The 17,869-nt window shown below is 44.2% G+C and overlaps 1 protein-coding gene across 6 annotated transcripts in view; it reads right to left on the reverse strand.

The window, feature by feature from the left end:
* The window catches only part of PARP4 (poly(ADP-ribose) polymerase family member 4), a 570,213-nt gene that overhangs the window by 373,198 nt on the left and 179,146 nt on the right, over window positions 1-17,869 (reverse strand). For all 6 annotated transcript variants that reach the window (XM_073613478.1, XM_073613479.1, XM_073613476.1 and 3 more), the window contains exons 22-25: window positions 17,472-17,649; window positions 7,530-7,594; window positions 5,936-6,123; window positions 437-536 (exon numbers count right to left, since the gene is read on the reverse strand). In XM_073613478.1, coding sequence (XP_073469579.1) covers window positions 437-536; window positions 5,936-6,123; window positions 7,530-7,594; window positions 17,472-17,649 — 531 coding nt within the window. The remainder of the gene's footprint in view (window positions 1-436; window positions 537-5,935; window positions 6,124-7,529; window positions 7,595-17,471; window positions 17,650-17,869) is intronic.

The following is a 17,869-nucleotide window of genomic DNA, read 5'->3' on the forward strand; positions in this document are numbered from 1 at the left end:
GAAAATGCCATACAATGCAGCTCACAGTAAAACCCATCTACAGTCTATTAATTTAGCGGTCTATTGGCTTCCCATTCAGGTCTGTGAAGTCTAAGCTGCACACATGGGAGATGGGGAGAAGAGTGAGCCATGGTCAACTGGGATGATTTTGAAATAGAGGCTGTGTGTCACAGGACAAGCTAGATATGCCTAGGAAGTTCCAGGAGGCAAGTACAGGGGTTGCCATTGCTGGTCTTCCAACAAACATATTTGCTTGTCAGTGCCTGGCTTACAATAGACCTTAACTCACCCAGATATTTGGACATCTGAATGTGCTTCCTATTTCTTTCCCAGTATTATCAAGGACCATAAAAACTTCCACTACCAAATCACTCAACATTACTCCCTGGAGGCTACTGGAATAAAATGAAACCTGTTGTTCTCTCATTTCTATCACCTGGCTTCTCCAGTTGCCCTTAGATGTGTCTGCAAAAAATTCAAATGCTCCAGCACCATCTTTTGCCAAACGTCTCAGCATATGTTTATTTGCTTTTGCCCTGGAATAAAACACAGTAAATAGGATTAACTGTAAAATGTCTTATGGGCTATCAAGGAGTTAATTAACCATTATATGTAAATTACACAATTATGACATAGGGAGGAACAACATTACTTTGCCAACAACGAATGCCTTAGACCCTTTTCACATTGAGGCACTTTTCAGGCGCTTTCACGCTAAAAAAAAGTGCCTGCAAAAGCTCATGAAAATCTATTTTCATTAAGTCCCCTTTCACACTGGGGCAGGGGCGGTGTCGGCGATAAAAAGGGCGCTATGTTTAGCGGTGCTTTACCGTCGTTTTAGCAGCAGTATTCGCCCGCTAGCGGGGCAGTTCTAACCCCTGCTAACGGCCGAAAAAGGGTTAAAACCACCCTTCGTCGACGGTATAGCCGCGCTGCCCCATTCATTTCAATGGGCAGGAGCGGTGTATACACCGCTCCTTCACCGCTCCAAAGATGCTGCTAGCAGGACTTTTTTCAGCATCCTGCCAGCGCACCGCTCCAGTGTGAAAGCCCTCGGGGCTTTCACATGGGAGAGACTGCAGTGGCTGTTTCAAGGCACTTTGCAGGCGCTATTTTTAGCGCTGTAGTGCCTGCAAAGCGCCCCAGTGTGAAAGGGGTCTAAAATCAATGAATGCTTTCACACTGGGACAGTGCGCTGGCAGGGTGGTGAAAAAATGCCCCTTTCCATTGAAATGAATGGAAAGCGCTTCAAAAGCGCCTGAAAAGCTCTTCAAAAGCGCCTGAAAAGCTCTTTAAAAGTGTTTTACTGGCAGTTTACAAGCACCTCAGTGTGAAAGGGGCCTTACATTTAACAGGATGAGGCTTGGTTCACACTGGTGCGACACGACAGCCGTTCTACTTTGCCCTGCGACATGAAGCCGGCATGCGTCCGACTTTCAATGAACGCCAATGCCCGGCACTGTGTTTGGTATGAATCTTGAGGGGGAACTCCGCGCTAAATTTTAAATAAAAAACCGGCATGGGTTCCCCCTCCAAGAGCATACCAGGCCCTTGGGTTTGGTATGAACCTCAGGGGGAACCCCCCTACGCCGAAAAAACGGCGTGGGGGTCCCCCCAAATCCATACTAGACCCTTATCCAAGCCGCATGCCCTCAACATGGGGGGGTGGGTGTTTTGGGGCAGGGGGGCGCCCTGCGGCCCCCCACCCCAAAGCACCTTGTCCCCATGTTGATGAAGACAAGGGCCTCTTCCCGACAACCCTGGCCGCTGGTTGTCGGGATCTGCGGGCGAGGGGCTTATCGGAATCCGGGAGCCCCCTTTAATAAGGGGCCCCCCAGATCCCGGCCCCCCACCCTTTGTGAATGAAAGTACCCTTTAAAAACCTGTGTACTGTGTTTTTTCATTGACACTTTTTTCCCTAGGTGAATGGGTAGGGGTACGATGTACCCCATACTCATTCACAAAGGGTGGGGGGCCGGGATCTGGGGGGCCCCTTATTAAAGGGGGCTCCCGGATTCCGATAAGCCCCTCGCCCGCTTTGGGGTGGGGGGGCTGCAGGGCGCCCTCCTGCCCCAAAGCACCCACCCCCCCATGTTGAGGGTATGCGGCCTGGTACGGTTCAGGAGGGGGGGCGCTCGCTCGTCCCCACCCCCATTCCTGACCGGCCAGGCTGCGTGCTCAGATAAGGGTCTGGTATGGATTTGGGGGGGACCCCCCTGCCGTTTTTTCGGCGTAGGGGGGTTCCCCTTGAGGTCCATACCAGACCCAAGGGCCTGGTATGCTCTTAGAGGGGGAACCCATGCCGGTTTTTCATTTCAAATTTGGCGCGGAGTTCCCCCTCAAGATCTTCTGAGCACAAGTCGCATGCCGAAGTCGGATCATGCGAGACGGTAATCCGACTTTGATCCGACTTCAATGATAGTCAATGGGCTGAAGTAGGATCAAAGTCGGACCAAAGTAGTACAGGGAGCATTTCTAAAGTCGGAACGACTTGTGTCGGACCAGTTAGGACGGCTCCTATAGGGAAACACTGAATTTCACACGTCATGCGACAAGAGCACCCAATGTCGGAGCGTTTGTCAGACCAGTGTGAACCCAGCCTTAATGCAGAACATAAAAGGGATAATTAGTTATTATAGAAATCACATGGTAATAAGGAGGCTTCACTTTATCCCATAGCGGTCAGGTTAAGGAAGGGTTGATTTTTGCACAGACTTCAGGGAACAGAGACAGTTTAAAGATTTTGATTTTTTGTAATGCTAGCTCCTGTACCCAAACACCACAACAAATTATATAAAGCATACAAGCAATATAAAATAAGAACCATGTCACACTACCAACTTTGTAGCAGAGATTTATAGCAGCTTCACATCTGTGTGTTTTTTTTCCCTGATTATTTACAGAATTGCTGCTGTAGCTGACTAAGCCCTCGTTCACATTGGAGCAACTTGTCATGCAATTTGACAGGTCAAATCGCATGCCAGGTCGCATCCTATTGCTGGCAATCGCACTGTTCAAATCGGTGGGTCAGAATGTGTCTTGCTCATGAGGAAGAATACAGTGCCTTGAAAAAGTATTCATACTCCTTGAAATTTTCCACATTTTTTCATGTTACAACCAAAAAGGTACATGTATTTTATTGGGATTTTACAATATCTCACAAAAGTGAGTACACCCCTCACATTTTTGTCAATATTTTATTATATCTTTTCATGTGACAACACTGAAGAAATGACATTTTGCTACAGTAGTGTAAAGTAGTGAGTGTACAGCTTGTATAACAGTGTAAATTTGCTGTCCCCTCAAAATAACTCAACACACAGTTATGAATGTCTAAACCGCTGGCAACAAAAGTGAGTACACCCCTAAGTGAAAATGTCCAAATTGGGCCCAATTAGCCATTTCCCCTCCCTGGTGTCATGTGATTCGTTAGTGTTACAGGGTCTCAGGTGTGAATGAGGAGCAGGTGTGTTTAATTTTGGTGAGATCGCTCTCATACTGGTCACTGAAAGTTTAACATGGCACCTCATGGCAAAGAACTCTCTGAGGATATGAAATTAAGTATTGTTGCTCTACATAAAGATGGCCTAGGCTATAAGAAGATTGACAAGACCCTGAAACTGAGCTGCAGCATGGTGGCCAAGACCATACAGCGGTTTAACAAAACAGGTTCCACTCAGAACAGGCCTTGCCATGGTCGACCAAAGAAGTTAAGTGCATGTGCTCAGAGTCATATCCAGAGGTTGTCTTTGGGAAATAGACATATGAGTGCTGCCAGCATTGCTGCAATGGTTGAAGGGGTGGGGGTCAGGCTGTCAGTGCTTAGACCATACACTGCACACTGCAACAAATTGGTCTGCATGGCTGTTGTCCCAGAAGGAAGCCTCGTCTAAAGATGATGCACAAGAAAGCCCGCAGTTTGCTGAACACAATCAGACTAAGGACATGGATTACTGTAACCATGTCCTGTGGTTTGATGAGACCAAGATAAACTTATTTGGTTGAGATGGTGTCAAGCGTGTGTGGCGGCAACCAGGTGAGGAGTACAAAGACAAGTGTGTCTTGCCTACAGTCAAGCATGGTGGTGGGGGTGTCATGGTCTGGGGCTGAATTAGTGCTGCAGGCACTGGGGAACTACATTTCATTGAAGGAACCATGAATGCTAACATATACTGTAACATACTGAAGCAGAGCATGATCCCCTCACTTTGGAGACTGGGCTGCAGGGCAGTATTCTAACATGATAATGACCCCAAACATACCTCTAAGACAACCACTGCCTTGCTAAAGAAGCTGAGGGTAAAAGGTGATGGACTGCCCAAGCATGTCTCCAGATCTAAATCCTATTGAGCATCTGTGGGGCATCCTCAAACGGAAGGCGGAGGAGTGCAAGGTCTCTAACATCCACCAGCTCTGTGATGTCATCATGGCGGAGTGGAAGAGGACTCCAGTGGCAACCTGTGAAGCTCTGGTGAACTCCATGCCCAAGAGGGTTAAGGCAGCTGGAAAATAATGGTGGTCATACAAAGTATTGACACTTTGAGCCCAATTTGGACATTTTCACATAGGGGTGTACTCACTTTTGTTGCCAGCGGTTTAGACATTAATGGCTGTGTGTTGAGTTATTTTGAGGGGCCAGTAAATTTAGACTGAAATACAGTACATATATAAACAGCGCTTGCAGAATGATAATGCAAACTCCCAAAAAAACAAATCAATGACATGAAAACATATAGATGAACACTTGCAGTGATAATCAACAATATTGGTGTATACAAATGGATAAATAAACAGTCTATTTTAAGGTGCTGGGTGCTCCAAAATTGAAAGTGCATAAGTGCTCCAAAAATAATTGCAGGTGTTGTGTGCCATGCTACACTGATATTTTTGATTATCACTGCAAGTGTTCATCTATATGTTTGCACGCCATTGATTTGTTTTTTGGGGGTTTGCATTATCATTCTAAAAGCACTGCACCTATGTTCACACTAGGTGCAGTGCAGTAACAAAGAAAAACACACTGCTCTTATACATAGTTGTAATTGCCCTTACTATGCAAGCTTATATATTGCATTTTTCCTAATATATATCTTGTTTTGTACCACTTTTTTGTACCTAATAAAAAAAAATTGTAAACAAAAAAAAGAAAAACACCCTGCCCTTTTGCACTCCCACGCATCTTGCAAATGTGCACGTGTAGGCAGGTGCAGTCTGCCCATGCAGGTGGCACTCTCCGCTGTTGCACTGCAGTTGGAGAGGAAGTCAAGAGTAACATAGTTCCTCTGTGGTTTCCTGGGTCACTGGAGAAGCATCCAATTGGATTCTGCAGCCCCATGTGTCTCTGGCATCTATCTTGGGTCAGGCAGAGCCTTTTTACGGCCCTGGCTCCAAAGTCTGGCTCACTTTTGCGAGTTGGTAGAGTAGGGACAGGTACCTCGACTGTTAGGGACAGAACTGGTGGCAGGGAAAGGTTCCCACCTGCCTGTGGGGCACCAGACGGCCAGGCCCCATTCTCCCCCTCTGTACAGATGCTGACACTCGGCTACAGTCTGCTCTGTATATACTGGCTGGTGGAACTGTGAGTGTCCCCGGTTGGGCTGCCTTCCACCGGGTTATTTGTGAACTGTTTCTGCATTTCTGCAATACAAGTTCTTTCACTGCACTGGGACTGAGTGTGTTCTTCTGCTGCACCACGCTGCTCCCTACCTACACGTGCATTTGTGCCCGTATTTGCACCTTTTAAAATGCATAGTACTGCAGTACCATCCAATTTTGCGCACAGAGCAATCCATTAATTTTGATTTCATAACGCAATGCACAGGAACATGTAAAGAGTGCACACTCGGACGCACCTCTTGGTGTAAACGAGGACTTAACCATTTTCAAAGGTCTGGGTGCTGTTCACAGATACAGTCAGTCAGTGAATAATACTTACCCTACACCACAAGTGAACAATTTAATATGATTTTTATTTTTCTTTAGGATCTGGAAGGCAATGTTTTCATTTTGGAGGTGCCCATCAGAGATGAGGAGGATTTTTTGAGGTCCAGATGTGGGTTTAAGAAGACAGGTGGACTGTAGAGGCTTCCAGAACTCTGTACTTCCCATGTTGGGTTTGGCCATCTAGGAAAGGATCAGAAGTAAATAAAATGAGAACTACAGGTCAAAGGGAAAGTTATGTTTCAGTCTGGCACTAATTTGAATTCTGTCTGGCCTGAGGTAAAAAAATTACTTAGTTTTTTTATACAGGAACCATATGTTTTGTCCATGTTCACGTCTTGTGATCTTAACTTTAACCTAACCCTGATTTACCTTAACTTTTGCATATTTTAAAGCTAAACTCCAGGCAGATATAAAAAAAACACAAATGAATGCACTTCTGTATTTAATAATACATCCTTAAAAGTGAAGTTTTTTTTTTTATAGTATCATACTTACCTAGGTGGATGCAGCATGGGTCCGATGCTGCATCTGTTTCCCCACGGCGCCTCTACACTGAGAACCGAGCGATCGAACACCGCCGATCGTTTGGTTCTGACAGTTCCCCCGGCAGAGAGCTACAGATTGTCAGTCACCACTCTCTGCTCTGCCCCCTCCTTGCTCACTGGAGCACTGGGCTGTGGAGGGGGCGGGGCGGGGCTGGCCATCTCAGGCTCTCAGCAGGTTGCTGAGAGGCTGAGCCGGATCTAGGTCCAGGCACCTGGCGGATACAGTTTTTTTCACCATGATGCGGTGCCTGGCGTGACTTCTGGGACGTCAGCAGAGAGCGGACTTCAGCCCGCTCTCTGCTGAAAACGAATTGCACTCCTGTGATCCATAGGAGAAGTACAGCCAAACAAGCTTTGGCTATACTTCTCTTTTAAAGCTGAACTCCGGGCACACATTTTTAATTTAAATACAGTGTATCCCTCAATAGGTGCAAATGATATAAAGTTGCTCTATGTGAACCAAATGCCTTTGGAAAAGTAGCAGTGTCTTTGCTGCACAATCAGTATAATCAAACACAGCTGGACTCAAATGAAGGCGTAGAACAATCTCAAGGATGATCAGAAAAAATGGACAGCACCTGAGACCTGAGTTAAATATATGAGTGTCACAGCAAAGGGTCTGAATACTTAGGACCATGTGATATTTCAGTTTTTCTTTTTTAATAAATCTGCAAAAATGTCAACAATTCTGTGTTTTTCTGTCAATATGGGGTGCTGTGTGTACATTAATGGGAAAAAATGAACTTAAATAATTTTAGCAAATGGCTGCAATATAACAAAGAGTGAAAAATTTAAGGGGGTCTGAATATTTTCCGTCCCCACTGTAGGTCATGATCAATGTAGAAGGATGCACACAAATATTCATATACTTACAAGAAAATTATTTTGGAAAGTGTACTGTAGGCAAGGAATTACTAAAAATAGTATTTAAAGTGACATTTTCCTGAAATATTATTACACTGAATGGCATTTCTACCCTAAGTACAACTAAATGTAGCAAATATCTAATCCTAGAAAACTATGTCAAAGCATTTTCCTTACTTTAATGAACTTTTCCATTTCTGAGTTATCAGCCCGATTTGGGTAGAGATACAATTCTTTGTAAGCTATGAGAAAGAAATAAACATTAGAATACTTGTACAAATATAAAACATTTGTAATTTTAATGGTACATGGATCAATAATGTCTGCAGACATCAGCACAGAAACTGTTGCAGCTGCTCCCGAGGTACAGAGTGAGACTCACCTGTTAGCATGACAGCTCTGTCTCACTAGTTATAACTGCAGAACTGTAATGGCAGGGGAGAAGGACCAAGGGTACAGTGTATGCCCTAGGAACCTAGATTACATTAGGGCATATAAGGTACGCTAAAGTCCTTTAACTGATTAAAAAATGGTAGTTTCTATTTAGACAAATGTAAAATAGTACTCAAACCCAATGCAACATGACTCACTACCGAAATACTACAGTACACCACCATGCTCATATTCCCCATGTTGCCTGTCGATTCTAAAGAATAGGAGCCCTTTCACACTGGGGTGGGCGACGGCTAGCTAGCTAGCGGCCGAGAAATGGTTAAAAACCACCGCAAAGCGCCTCTGCAGAGGCGCTTTGCCGGCGGTATAGCAGCGCCGTCCCATTGATTTCAATGGGCAGGAGCGGTGAAGGAGCGGAGTATACACTCCGCTCCTTCACCGCTCCGAAGATGCTGCTAGCAGGACTTTTTTTACCGTCCTGCCAGCGCATCGCTCCAGTGTGAAAGCCCTCGGGGGTAATTTGTCCCATATTCATAGGTAAGCTTATAATAAAGCTTACCAGTAGGTAAAATGAATATCTCCTAAAAGTGCATCATTTAGAAGATATTCTAGTGAGCAGCAGCTGGTGAGGTCACCAGCACCGGCGCTCTGAAGGAACGGCATACCTATTGGGTGCCTTCAGAGCTGTGAGTTGTGATCGAGACTCCGGTGTGACGTCATCGTGGCTCAGCCAGTCAGATGACCGGAGTCTACAGACCCGGAAGGAAGCCCGGGTGAAGATGGAAGCCTCTGCAGCGGTGACAGCGCACTGCTGGAGGGCTTAATTTTGAGGTAAGTCTTTCATAATGTGCTAGTATGTAGTACTAAACTTCTTTTTTTCTACTTCATTGAGTCTACTGCCACGTTAATAGCTTACGCCTTTCTCTGGCTCCTAGCACATGCCCGAAGAAAGTACAAGCAAGAGAAATGCAGAGGAAGGTCATCAGCCTCATCTCTCACTCCAAGGAAAGGGGGAGAGGGCACCCTGTCTCACATCACAGCTAGTGTTTTAGGGCACAGTGATCACATGGTACTGGAACCAGCCAGGTTCAACAATCTGTCATTCACTTTGTCCAGTGGACACAGCAGGTGTCAGATTAAGCAGCAGGACGGCCATTAAAGCGCACAGGAGACACATGCCTGGAGGACATATGATGTCCACTCAGAAAAACGGTGCTCCCCTTTGGCTATTTTTTTTGGGTCGGGCGGGAGGTGGTTAAAGGAGAAGTTTTTTTTTTTGGGGGGGGTGGGTAATCATCAATGCTGTCCTTTAGTACAGGGGTGCCACAGGGATGTGTGCTAAGCCCCTTTCTGTTTACTTTATACAGTTATGATTGTGTTTCTTACTCCAAGGTGGACTCTGTGTTGAAATGTGCAGACGACACCACGTTAGTGGGGAAAGTGAGGGGCGGTGATGAATCTGCATATCGCCAGAATATTGAAAATCTAGTTGGATGGTGCAAATAGAACTTACAGCTAAATGTAGCAAAGACAAAGGAGATTATTATTGATTTTAGAAAAGTACGGGAGGGTTACCACGGGTTAGCTATGAGCCAGTGGTGATTAATGGGATGGTGGTTGAGAGGGTAGAGGATTTCTGCTTTCTGGAAACAATAATTAGGGCGGACCTGTCATGGACAGGGAATATATCCCATCTGGTGGTCCAGGCTCATCAGAGACTGTACTTTTTGAGAAAGCTATGGAGGGCAGCCTTTTCAGAGTAGGTCTTTTATAGCTTTTATAAAGCTGCCATTGAAAGTTTGCTAGTGTATCACATTTCTTTGTGGCAAGGATCATGCACAATCCATGACAGAAATGCCATGATGCCCTGCAGAGGGTAATAAAAACTGCACAGAAGATTATTGCAGGAATTAATCTACCATGCATTGATGAACTGGAGGGGTGACGTCTTCAGAGAGTCATTAATATATTGAAAGACACTTTACATCCTGTTAATGCTTTGTATACATTGCTACTGTCTAGTAGGCGGTATAGAAGTATTGGCTCTAGTACTACTAGGTTGCGGAATAGCTTCTTTCCTCGATCTGTGTGGCTCTTGAATGCTAGAGGTCTTGTGGAATAAATGGATTGGGACTAACAGTATGTATTTATTATGGTATGTATGCTGTTTTTGGTTAAGTGTTTTTATGCTGGGTGTGGAATTCCTTTTTTTTTTTACCACTTCAGCCCCAGAAGGATTTAACCACTTCCTGACCAGGCCATTTTTTGCGATAAGGCACTCATCGTTTTAACTGACAATTGTGCTGTACCCGAACAAAATTGACGTCCTTCTTTTCCCACAAGTAGAGCTTTCTTTTGGTGGTTTTTGATCACCTCTGTGGTTTTTATTTTTTGTGCCTTTAAACCAAAAAAGAGTGACAATTTCGAAAAAAAAAAATCTTTCTGCTATAATAGATATCACAAAAAATAGTGAAACAGCAAAAGCTTTCAGGAAGTCTATATCCAATCTTTACAATTGTTTGAATATAAAGTTTGAGAAAAAAAAAAAAAAGAGAAAGACATTGTCATTTGTTTATTCCAGATCACATCTCCCTCTGACACAGAATCTTAGCAAATAAACTACATACAGTTCAGTTTTTCTGGCTTGTTGCTCTGAAATACCCACTCTAATGCCGGGTCCGGCAGACAATTCGACTGTGTGTGGGCTTCATCGGACCTGCAGCGGACTTTTTCGGTCGAAAATTTGACGGACTTTAGATTTGGAACATGTTTCAAATCTTTACGTCGGAACTCCACCGGACCCAGTTCCCATTGAAAAGTCTGCTCGTCTGTATGCTAGTCCGACGGACGAAAACCGACGCTAGGGCAGCTATTGGCTACTGGCTATCAACTTCCTTATTTTAGTCCGGTCGTACGTCATCACGTACGAATCCGTAGGACTTTGGTGTGATCATGTGTAGGCAAGTCCGTTTGTTCGGAAAATCCATCTGAAGTCCGCCGAAAGTCCATCGGATAGACCGTAGGACCAGTCCGGTCGAAAGGTCCACTCGTGTGTACGCGGCATAATTGATATTTTAGGAGGATCAAACCTGCCTAGTCTCTACATCTTGCATTGCGGCCATGTAAAAACACTTGCATTGTGTGCTGCATGTCTGTACAATATTTCTGGATCTTGACTGACAAAATAAAAACTGCATTTTTTAAAATCCTAATAAAATGCCTCATCTCTTTGTCTGACATAGTGGCCATTGGCCAGTTAAACATGCTTGCTTAATAGGCAGCGAGTTTCTACATTATTTGGGGCTGCCTTGTATGTAATACCATACCCTTACAATTTTTTCTTTGAAATAAGTAACTCTCTTACGTCAGCTACTGTGTAAAAAATTTAGCTTTTTTTCCAGCTAAATTGGCTGAATTTTGATCCATCTTTGGACAGCTTTAGGCATCCCCCAAGCATACCATTTAAAGGAATTGCATATTTTTTTATGTTGCCCTTTGAGCTGATCCTGAGCTTTTTTCCCTCTCATTGATTTCAATAGGGTTCAGATTTTGAATCTGAACTTTGACAGTGTTCACCGAACAAATCCCAGGCACATTTTGCTCATCTCTACTCAACATAACCGTTGCACCCCAGTTTTCAGTTTTGTCTCCTATCTTAACAGATTTATCCATTTCCTATTCATTCTGTGCTTTAGTAGCACTGATATGTTTGGCCATCTTTTGTCTGTTTTTATACATTTCTCCATCAGCTACATTTTGTTTTCTTGTATCTTCTGTATGCTGATTTTTTTCTCATTTACTATGCTATTTACCTCACCTAGAGGTTTTTTTTTTCCATCAACTCTTCAGATTGTGCCTGACATATAAGCTAGTCTATAGGATGGTAGATTTTAAAGGTGCCTACGGATTACTAACTCCTACTATTTTACTTCAACCCTTTAAATAAATGTTTTAGAAATTCCCTACATTTTCTCCACTTTCTTTGTGGGGACTGTAAGAATTTGGAGGACCATAGCAAAATAAAGTATTTATTTTGAGAACAGAGTTGTGAGAGAACTTAAAATACAGTCAGGTCCATAAATATTGGGACATAGACACAATTCTAATCTTTTTGGCTCTATATTGAAATGAAACGAACAAGATGTGCTTTAACTGCAGACTTTCAGCTTTAATTTGAGGGTATATACATCCAAATCAGGTGAACGGTGTAGCAATTACAACAGTTTGTATATGTGCCTCCCACTTTTTAAGGGATCAAAAGTAATGGGACAAATTAACAATCATCCATCAAACTTTCACTTTTTAAAACTTGGTTGCAAATCCTTTGCAGTCAATTACAGCCTGAAGTCTGGAACGCATAGACATCACCAGACGCTGGGTTTCATCCCTGGTGATGCTCTGCCAGACCTCTACTGCAACTGTCTTCAGTTCCTGCTTGTTCTTGGGGCATTTTCCCTTCAGTTTTGTCTTCAGCAAGTGAAATGCATGCTCAATCGGATTCAGGTCAGGTGATTGACTTGGCCATTGCATAACATTCCACTTCTTTCCCTTAAAAAAGTCTTTGGTTGCTTTCGCAGTATGCTTCGGGTCATTGTCCATCTGCTCTGAGAAGCGCCGTCCAATGAGTTCTGAAGCATTTTGCTGAATATGAGCAGATAATATTGCCCAAAACACTTCAGAATTCATCCTGCTTTTGTCAGCAGTCACATCATCAATATATACAAGAGAACCAGTTCCATTGGCAGCCATACATGCCGACGCCTTGACACTAATACCACCATGCTTCACTGATGAGGTGGTATGCTTTGGATCATGAGCAGTTCCCTTCCTTCTCCATACTCTTCTCTTCCCATCACTCTGGTACAAGTTGATCTTGGTCTCATATGTCCATAGGATGTTGTTCCAGAACTGTGAAGGCTTTTGTAGATGTTGTTTGGCAAACTCTAATCTGGCCTTCCTGTTTTTGAGGCTCACCGATGGTTTACATCTTGTGGTGAACCCTTTGTATTCACTCTGGTGAAGTCTTCTCTTGATTGTTGACTTTGACACACATACACCTACCTCCTGGAGAGTGTTCTTGATCTGGCCAACTGTTGTGAAGGGTGTTTTCTTCACCAGGGAAAGAATTCTTCAGTCATCCACCACAGTTGTTTTCCGTGGTCTTCTGGGTCTTTTGGTGTTGCTGAGCTCACCGGTGCATTTTTTCTTTTTGAGGATGTTCCAAACAGTTGATTTGGCCACACCTAATGTTTTTGCTATCTCTCTGATGGGTTTGTTTTTTTTCAGCCTAATGATGGCTTGCTTCACTAATAGGGACAGCTCTTTGGATCTCATATTGAGAGTTGACAGCAACAGATTCCAAATGCAAATAGCACACTTGAAATTAACTCTGGACCTTTTACCTGCTCCTTGTAAATGGGATAATGAGGGAATAACACACCTGGCCATGGAACATCTGAGCAGCCAATTGTCCCATTAATTTTGGTCCCTTAAAAAATGTGAGGCACATATACAAACTGTTGTAATTCCTACACCGTTCACCTGATTTGGATGTAAATACCCTCAATTTAAAGCTGAAAGTCTGCAGTTAAAGCACACCTTGTTTGTTTCATTTCAAATCCATTGTGGTGGTGTATGGAGCCAAAAAGATTAGAATTGTGTCGATGTCCCAATATTTATGGACCTGACTGTAGGTGTGAACTCTTAAGGCTCATATACACTTGCTTCGGCTTTAACGCACATTAAAGCTCCTACTGCTTCAACAAGCTTTTATGATGTGTTTTTGATGCTTTGGTTGCGCTTCAATGAAGCTTCGGTGGTGCTCTTTTGCAGCTTTGTTGAAGCTTGGCAGACGCCCTGTGTATGTCTTGATATCTCACACCTGCAATTTCTCCAAAACAAAGCGAAGGTAAAGCTGAATTAAAGCCTCTCAAAAGCCGCAGGTGAGTCAAATCAGCAGGACCCAAAAGAGAGGAGTTTCATCACGAACCCCATCACCTCACACTCCCTCACCCTTTGGGTGTGCACTAAACAGTGGGCAGGTCTTCTCTAACCTCACTGTCCTAGCTATCTTTCATGTGGAACCTCATGTTCTACCCGGCTTATACCTCTCCAGCCTCCTTTTACATTTGGATCGATCTTAAACTAACCAAATTGCACCAATTAGCAGGCCCTGATGGGATTCTCCCTTTCCCAATGCTATGCCAACTTTTTCACTACTTTCAAATTAAACATTTCTTCCTCACTAGCTCTTCCTCCCACTCATCCATGAATCGGTTTACCATGTTTAAACATCTTTGTGAGAAAGATCCCCACGCACTGGAACTGAATTCCACCCTATACCTTAAAATGCTTTCCAAGCTCTTCTCATGGCCCACATCCTGTGTTAGCAAGTCAGAGCATGACCTCAGTGTTACTGTTGAACCAGAAAATTGGACTGCTATATGGCTGGCTACTAAGTCCTGTTCTGTGAATGTTGCCACACTGGAGGCCACATACAAGGTTCTCTAGCATGCATTTCAAAATTTATACCAAACTATTCTTCAGAGTGCTTTCGGGGCTGCAAGGATTTGGGAACACAGCTACATGTCTGATGGACATGCCCCATTGTTCACAGGTTTTGGACTGAGGTTTTTGATCTTCTCTCCATAGTGCTGGCAGATCTATTACTCTAGGCTCAGCTGTAGCTATTCTAAACTAGCGCCCTCCAGACATTACCACTGCTCAAATTAAACTTTTTTAATACAAGCAGATAGGAGCTGCCTATAAATCCTGCACTTTTAGTCTACTTGCAGTTAAAAAAATGAGTTATGCGTGCCATGGTTCATGGCAAGATTGACGCTACCCCACAGGATCGGGTCCCCAAATATACCAAAATCTGGTAGCCATGGTGGATAGATACATTTTTACCCACTAACTTTGATATCATGCTGCTTGAACCTGAACAATGTGTTCCAGACTTTTACTGCAACTACTGGCCTTCCCACTACGACAAAGGCCCCTCGGGATTCTCCTCTGCTCTTCTTACCCTTCCTTACCTTTGTCTTTTCCACCACTTTGCGAAGGACATCTAGTTTCCTGCATATGCCATTATTACTGTATTCATTGGCATATGATGATTTCTAGCTGTACTGTATGTTTATCTGGCCTTGTCTGGGTAGCATTAGCCCAAGATTTTTCAACCGGGGTGCAGCAACAAAATGACAAAGCCTGTCCAGTCCAATCATGAAAGGGTTACTCTGTTAACTTCTGCGCACAGAGAGGAGGGAGATAGCACACTCTGCACCTCCTCTGGGCTCTTTCCTCCTCTATGCTGTTTTCTGTATTCTCACCAGTAAAACTGAAAGTTTTGCAAGCTGCCTATCCATGTCCTACCAACTGATTATGTGGTGGAGTGCCCCTTTATTTACAGTGAGGTGCAGGTCCCTTTAATTCAAAGGCTCTTGGACACACCCAGGGGATATAAATTCCAGCTCCTCTCTGCTTCCTGTGCTCAGAGAGACCCTGCCTGAGGGGACAGCAGTGACCGGGCAGATGAACTGTCACCAGGTGCTGGGTTCTCCCCCATTAAGTCTGGTGTGCGGGCCACCAGCAGTGAGAACAAGAGCATGCAGCATCTATGTAAGCCCCAGTCACTGGAGAGGACTTTTCTACAGTCCATGTGGAGAGGCTGTCCATGCAGTGGGGTGGCCCTATCTTCAGCCACCAGAACCTCCTGATCGAAGACAGCAGCAGCAGTGCCAATGTGAAGCCTGTGCCAATCGCAGATGCACAAAGCCATGAGCTTTCCAGCACCTTCCTTCATAAGGTGGACATGTGAGAAACCTTATCTTCTTTCCCTGTTCAGAAGCTGAACTGAACTCAGGAACTCTACTGTCATTTAGTGGCCATTTGTAGTATTGTTCTCATTTCTTCCGTTCCTGTTTCACTATTGTTAATACTATTATTCTATACCAGTGATGGCGAACCTTGGCACTCCAGATGTTTTGGAACTACATTTCCCATGATGCTACACTACACTGCAGAGTGCATGAGCATCATGGGAAATGTAGTTCCAAAACATCTGGGGTGTAAAGGTTTGCCATCACTGTTCTATACTGTTCGGGCGGCCCGCACAGCTTTCAGTTTTGCTGGCAACAGTACAGATAACAGCATAGAGGAGGAGAGAGCTAGGATGAGGTTCGGTGTGCTCTCTCCCTCTTCTCAGTACACAGAAGTTAACAGAGTAACCCTTTAATGATCAGACTGTACAGGGCCTGATTACCTACTCCTATCTCCACTCCAGGCTGCTCATGTCCCAGCAGCAGAAATTGTGGGTAGGGTAAGTAATCAAACCCTGCACAGCCCTGCACAAATCCCCCTGTGCTAGCAGGGGATTGGGGGGGGGGGGGGGAATTTACAAGCTCCAGACCCCTTAACTCTGCCTTACAAACTACATTTTAGGGCTTCTTCACAGTGCGGTAATGCGTGTGAAATTACACATTTTCCTGCACCACACAAAACTGCACTGCCTTTTGCAGATGCGTGGGTGCCATTAATTCTTAGGTTTGTGCTCACTAAAATGCATGGCAGTGGGGCACGATTTAAAAACTATGCCAGCACATTTTATGCGTGTTTTGCAAGCATAGAGCAGCCTATTAAACAATGCAACATGCAAAAAAGCGTTCACGCTCGAACGCACTTCCTTGTGAGAAGAAGCCCTCAGATTGCTGTGCCCCAGGATTTTGCACAATTCTAAAGGATGCCCTGAGTCAAAAAAGGTTGAAAAACACTGCCTTTTCCTGATTGTTATATGTAAACTTTGAAAGCCTGAATAAAAATCTTTTGAACAGAAAAGAAATCAGCAAAAATTCCTCCAATGCTTTTCCTTCTTATTAGTTATGATATTCTCTCCGTGTCCTGAAGGTTCAAGGGCTTGGGGCAGGGACCGCTGATGAAAATTAGCTGCTTCCAGTGTGTGTGCAGTTGTTCTATTGACAGGGAGACTCTTGTCAGACTCAGGCAATCAGGCTTTGCAGGGCTGGGTGGGGGCTTGTCAGCCTGCCACATCACTAGCTAGTTATGGGACTGCAGGGGAGCCATGCTTTTGCACAGGGTCCTGTTGCTCCCACAGAAGTTCCTGCTCATGCCAACACTACTATGGCTCTGAACCTGTGGCTAGTGTTAACAGAAATGAAAAGTAAGAAGAGCAGTAGGAGCCCTTGTTCACATTGAACACGGCTTTGAAATCGTGCAACATCAAAGCAGCAAGTCCATGCGACTTCAGGTGCGACTTGAAAGACATCTGTGCGGCTTCATGCCTAGATGTCTATTAAAGTCGCCCCCTAAATCGTCAAAAGTAGCGCAGGAACTACTTTTGCAAATAGGTGCAGCGCCGGAAAGTCGACGTCACATGGATTGGAGCAGTGCTGTTCCTGGCAATAGGCTGTGACTTGTCACGCGTTTTGACCTGTAAAATAGCATGACAATTCGGTTCAATGTGAACGAGGGCTAAGAAGTCAGGCAGGATCGTGAGCTATTTAGAATTGACTGACCAACAAATAATATACAAAATATGGCATAAACCATAGTTTGGGCTTGATTGGAATAAGCTTATTTTTTAGGTTTACAAACACTTTAATAGACAAGAGTCTTTTCCATCATGATTAACTTTGTTACCATGTAGCTATTGTAGACAGAGAAGCATTCCTAGAGTGGCATATACTTCATCCTATTCACTTTACTTACTTGATCCAAAAACAATAATGTTGGTAGCACTGGCATATACAGTATTGAGGGCAAGCAGAGCAACTTGCTTAGCACTCTGAAAACAGGATTCCATGGAATTGGAACAATCGAGAAAGATGGTAAATGTTGGCTCTTCGCACCAATCTTCAAACTCAGGCTGAAATATCAGCAAGCATGCCTGACAAAAACAAAAATAAAATTAACAGTTTGCAAAAACAAGATGCTGTTTGCCCTGTGGGAACAGAAGCAGTCATAGAAGTCTACACAGCTGCTGTGGGACAGGTATAATGAGTGAGCTTGCTTTACCCTAGGTGAACATCCCTGCATTTTTGTGGCTCGTGCTTGCGCGGGCACGGCAGCCCATTCATTTGAATAGGCTGCCATGGCTGCATTTCCCG

The sequence above is a fragment of the Aquarana catesbeiana genome, linkage group LG02 (assembly GCF_042186555.1).
Source record: "Aquarana catesbeiana isolate 2022-GZ linkage group LG02, ASM4218655v1, whole genome shotgun sequence".
Classification (NCBI taxonomy): Eukaryota; Metazoa; Chordata; class Amphibia; order Anura; family Ranidae; genus Aquarana; species Aquarana catesbeiana.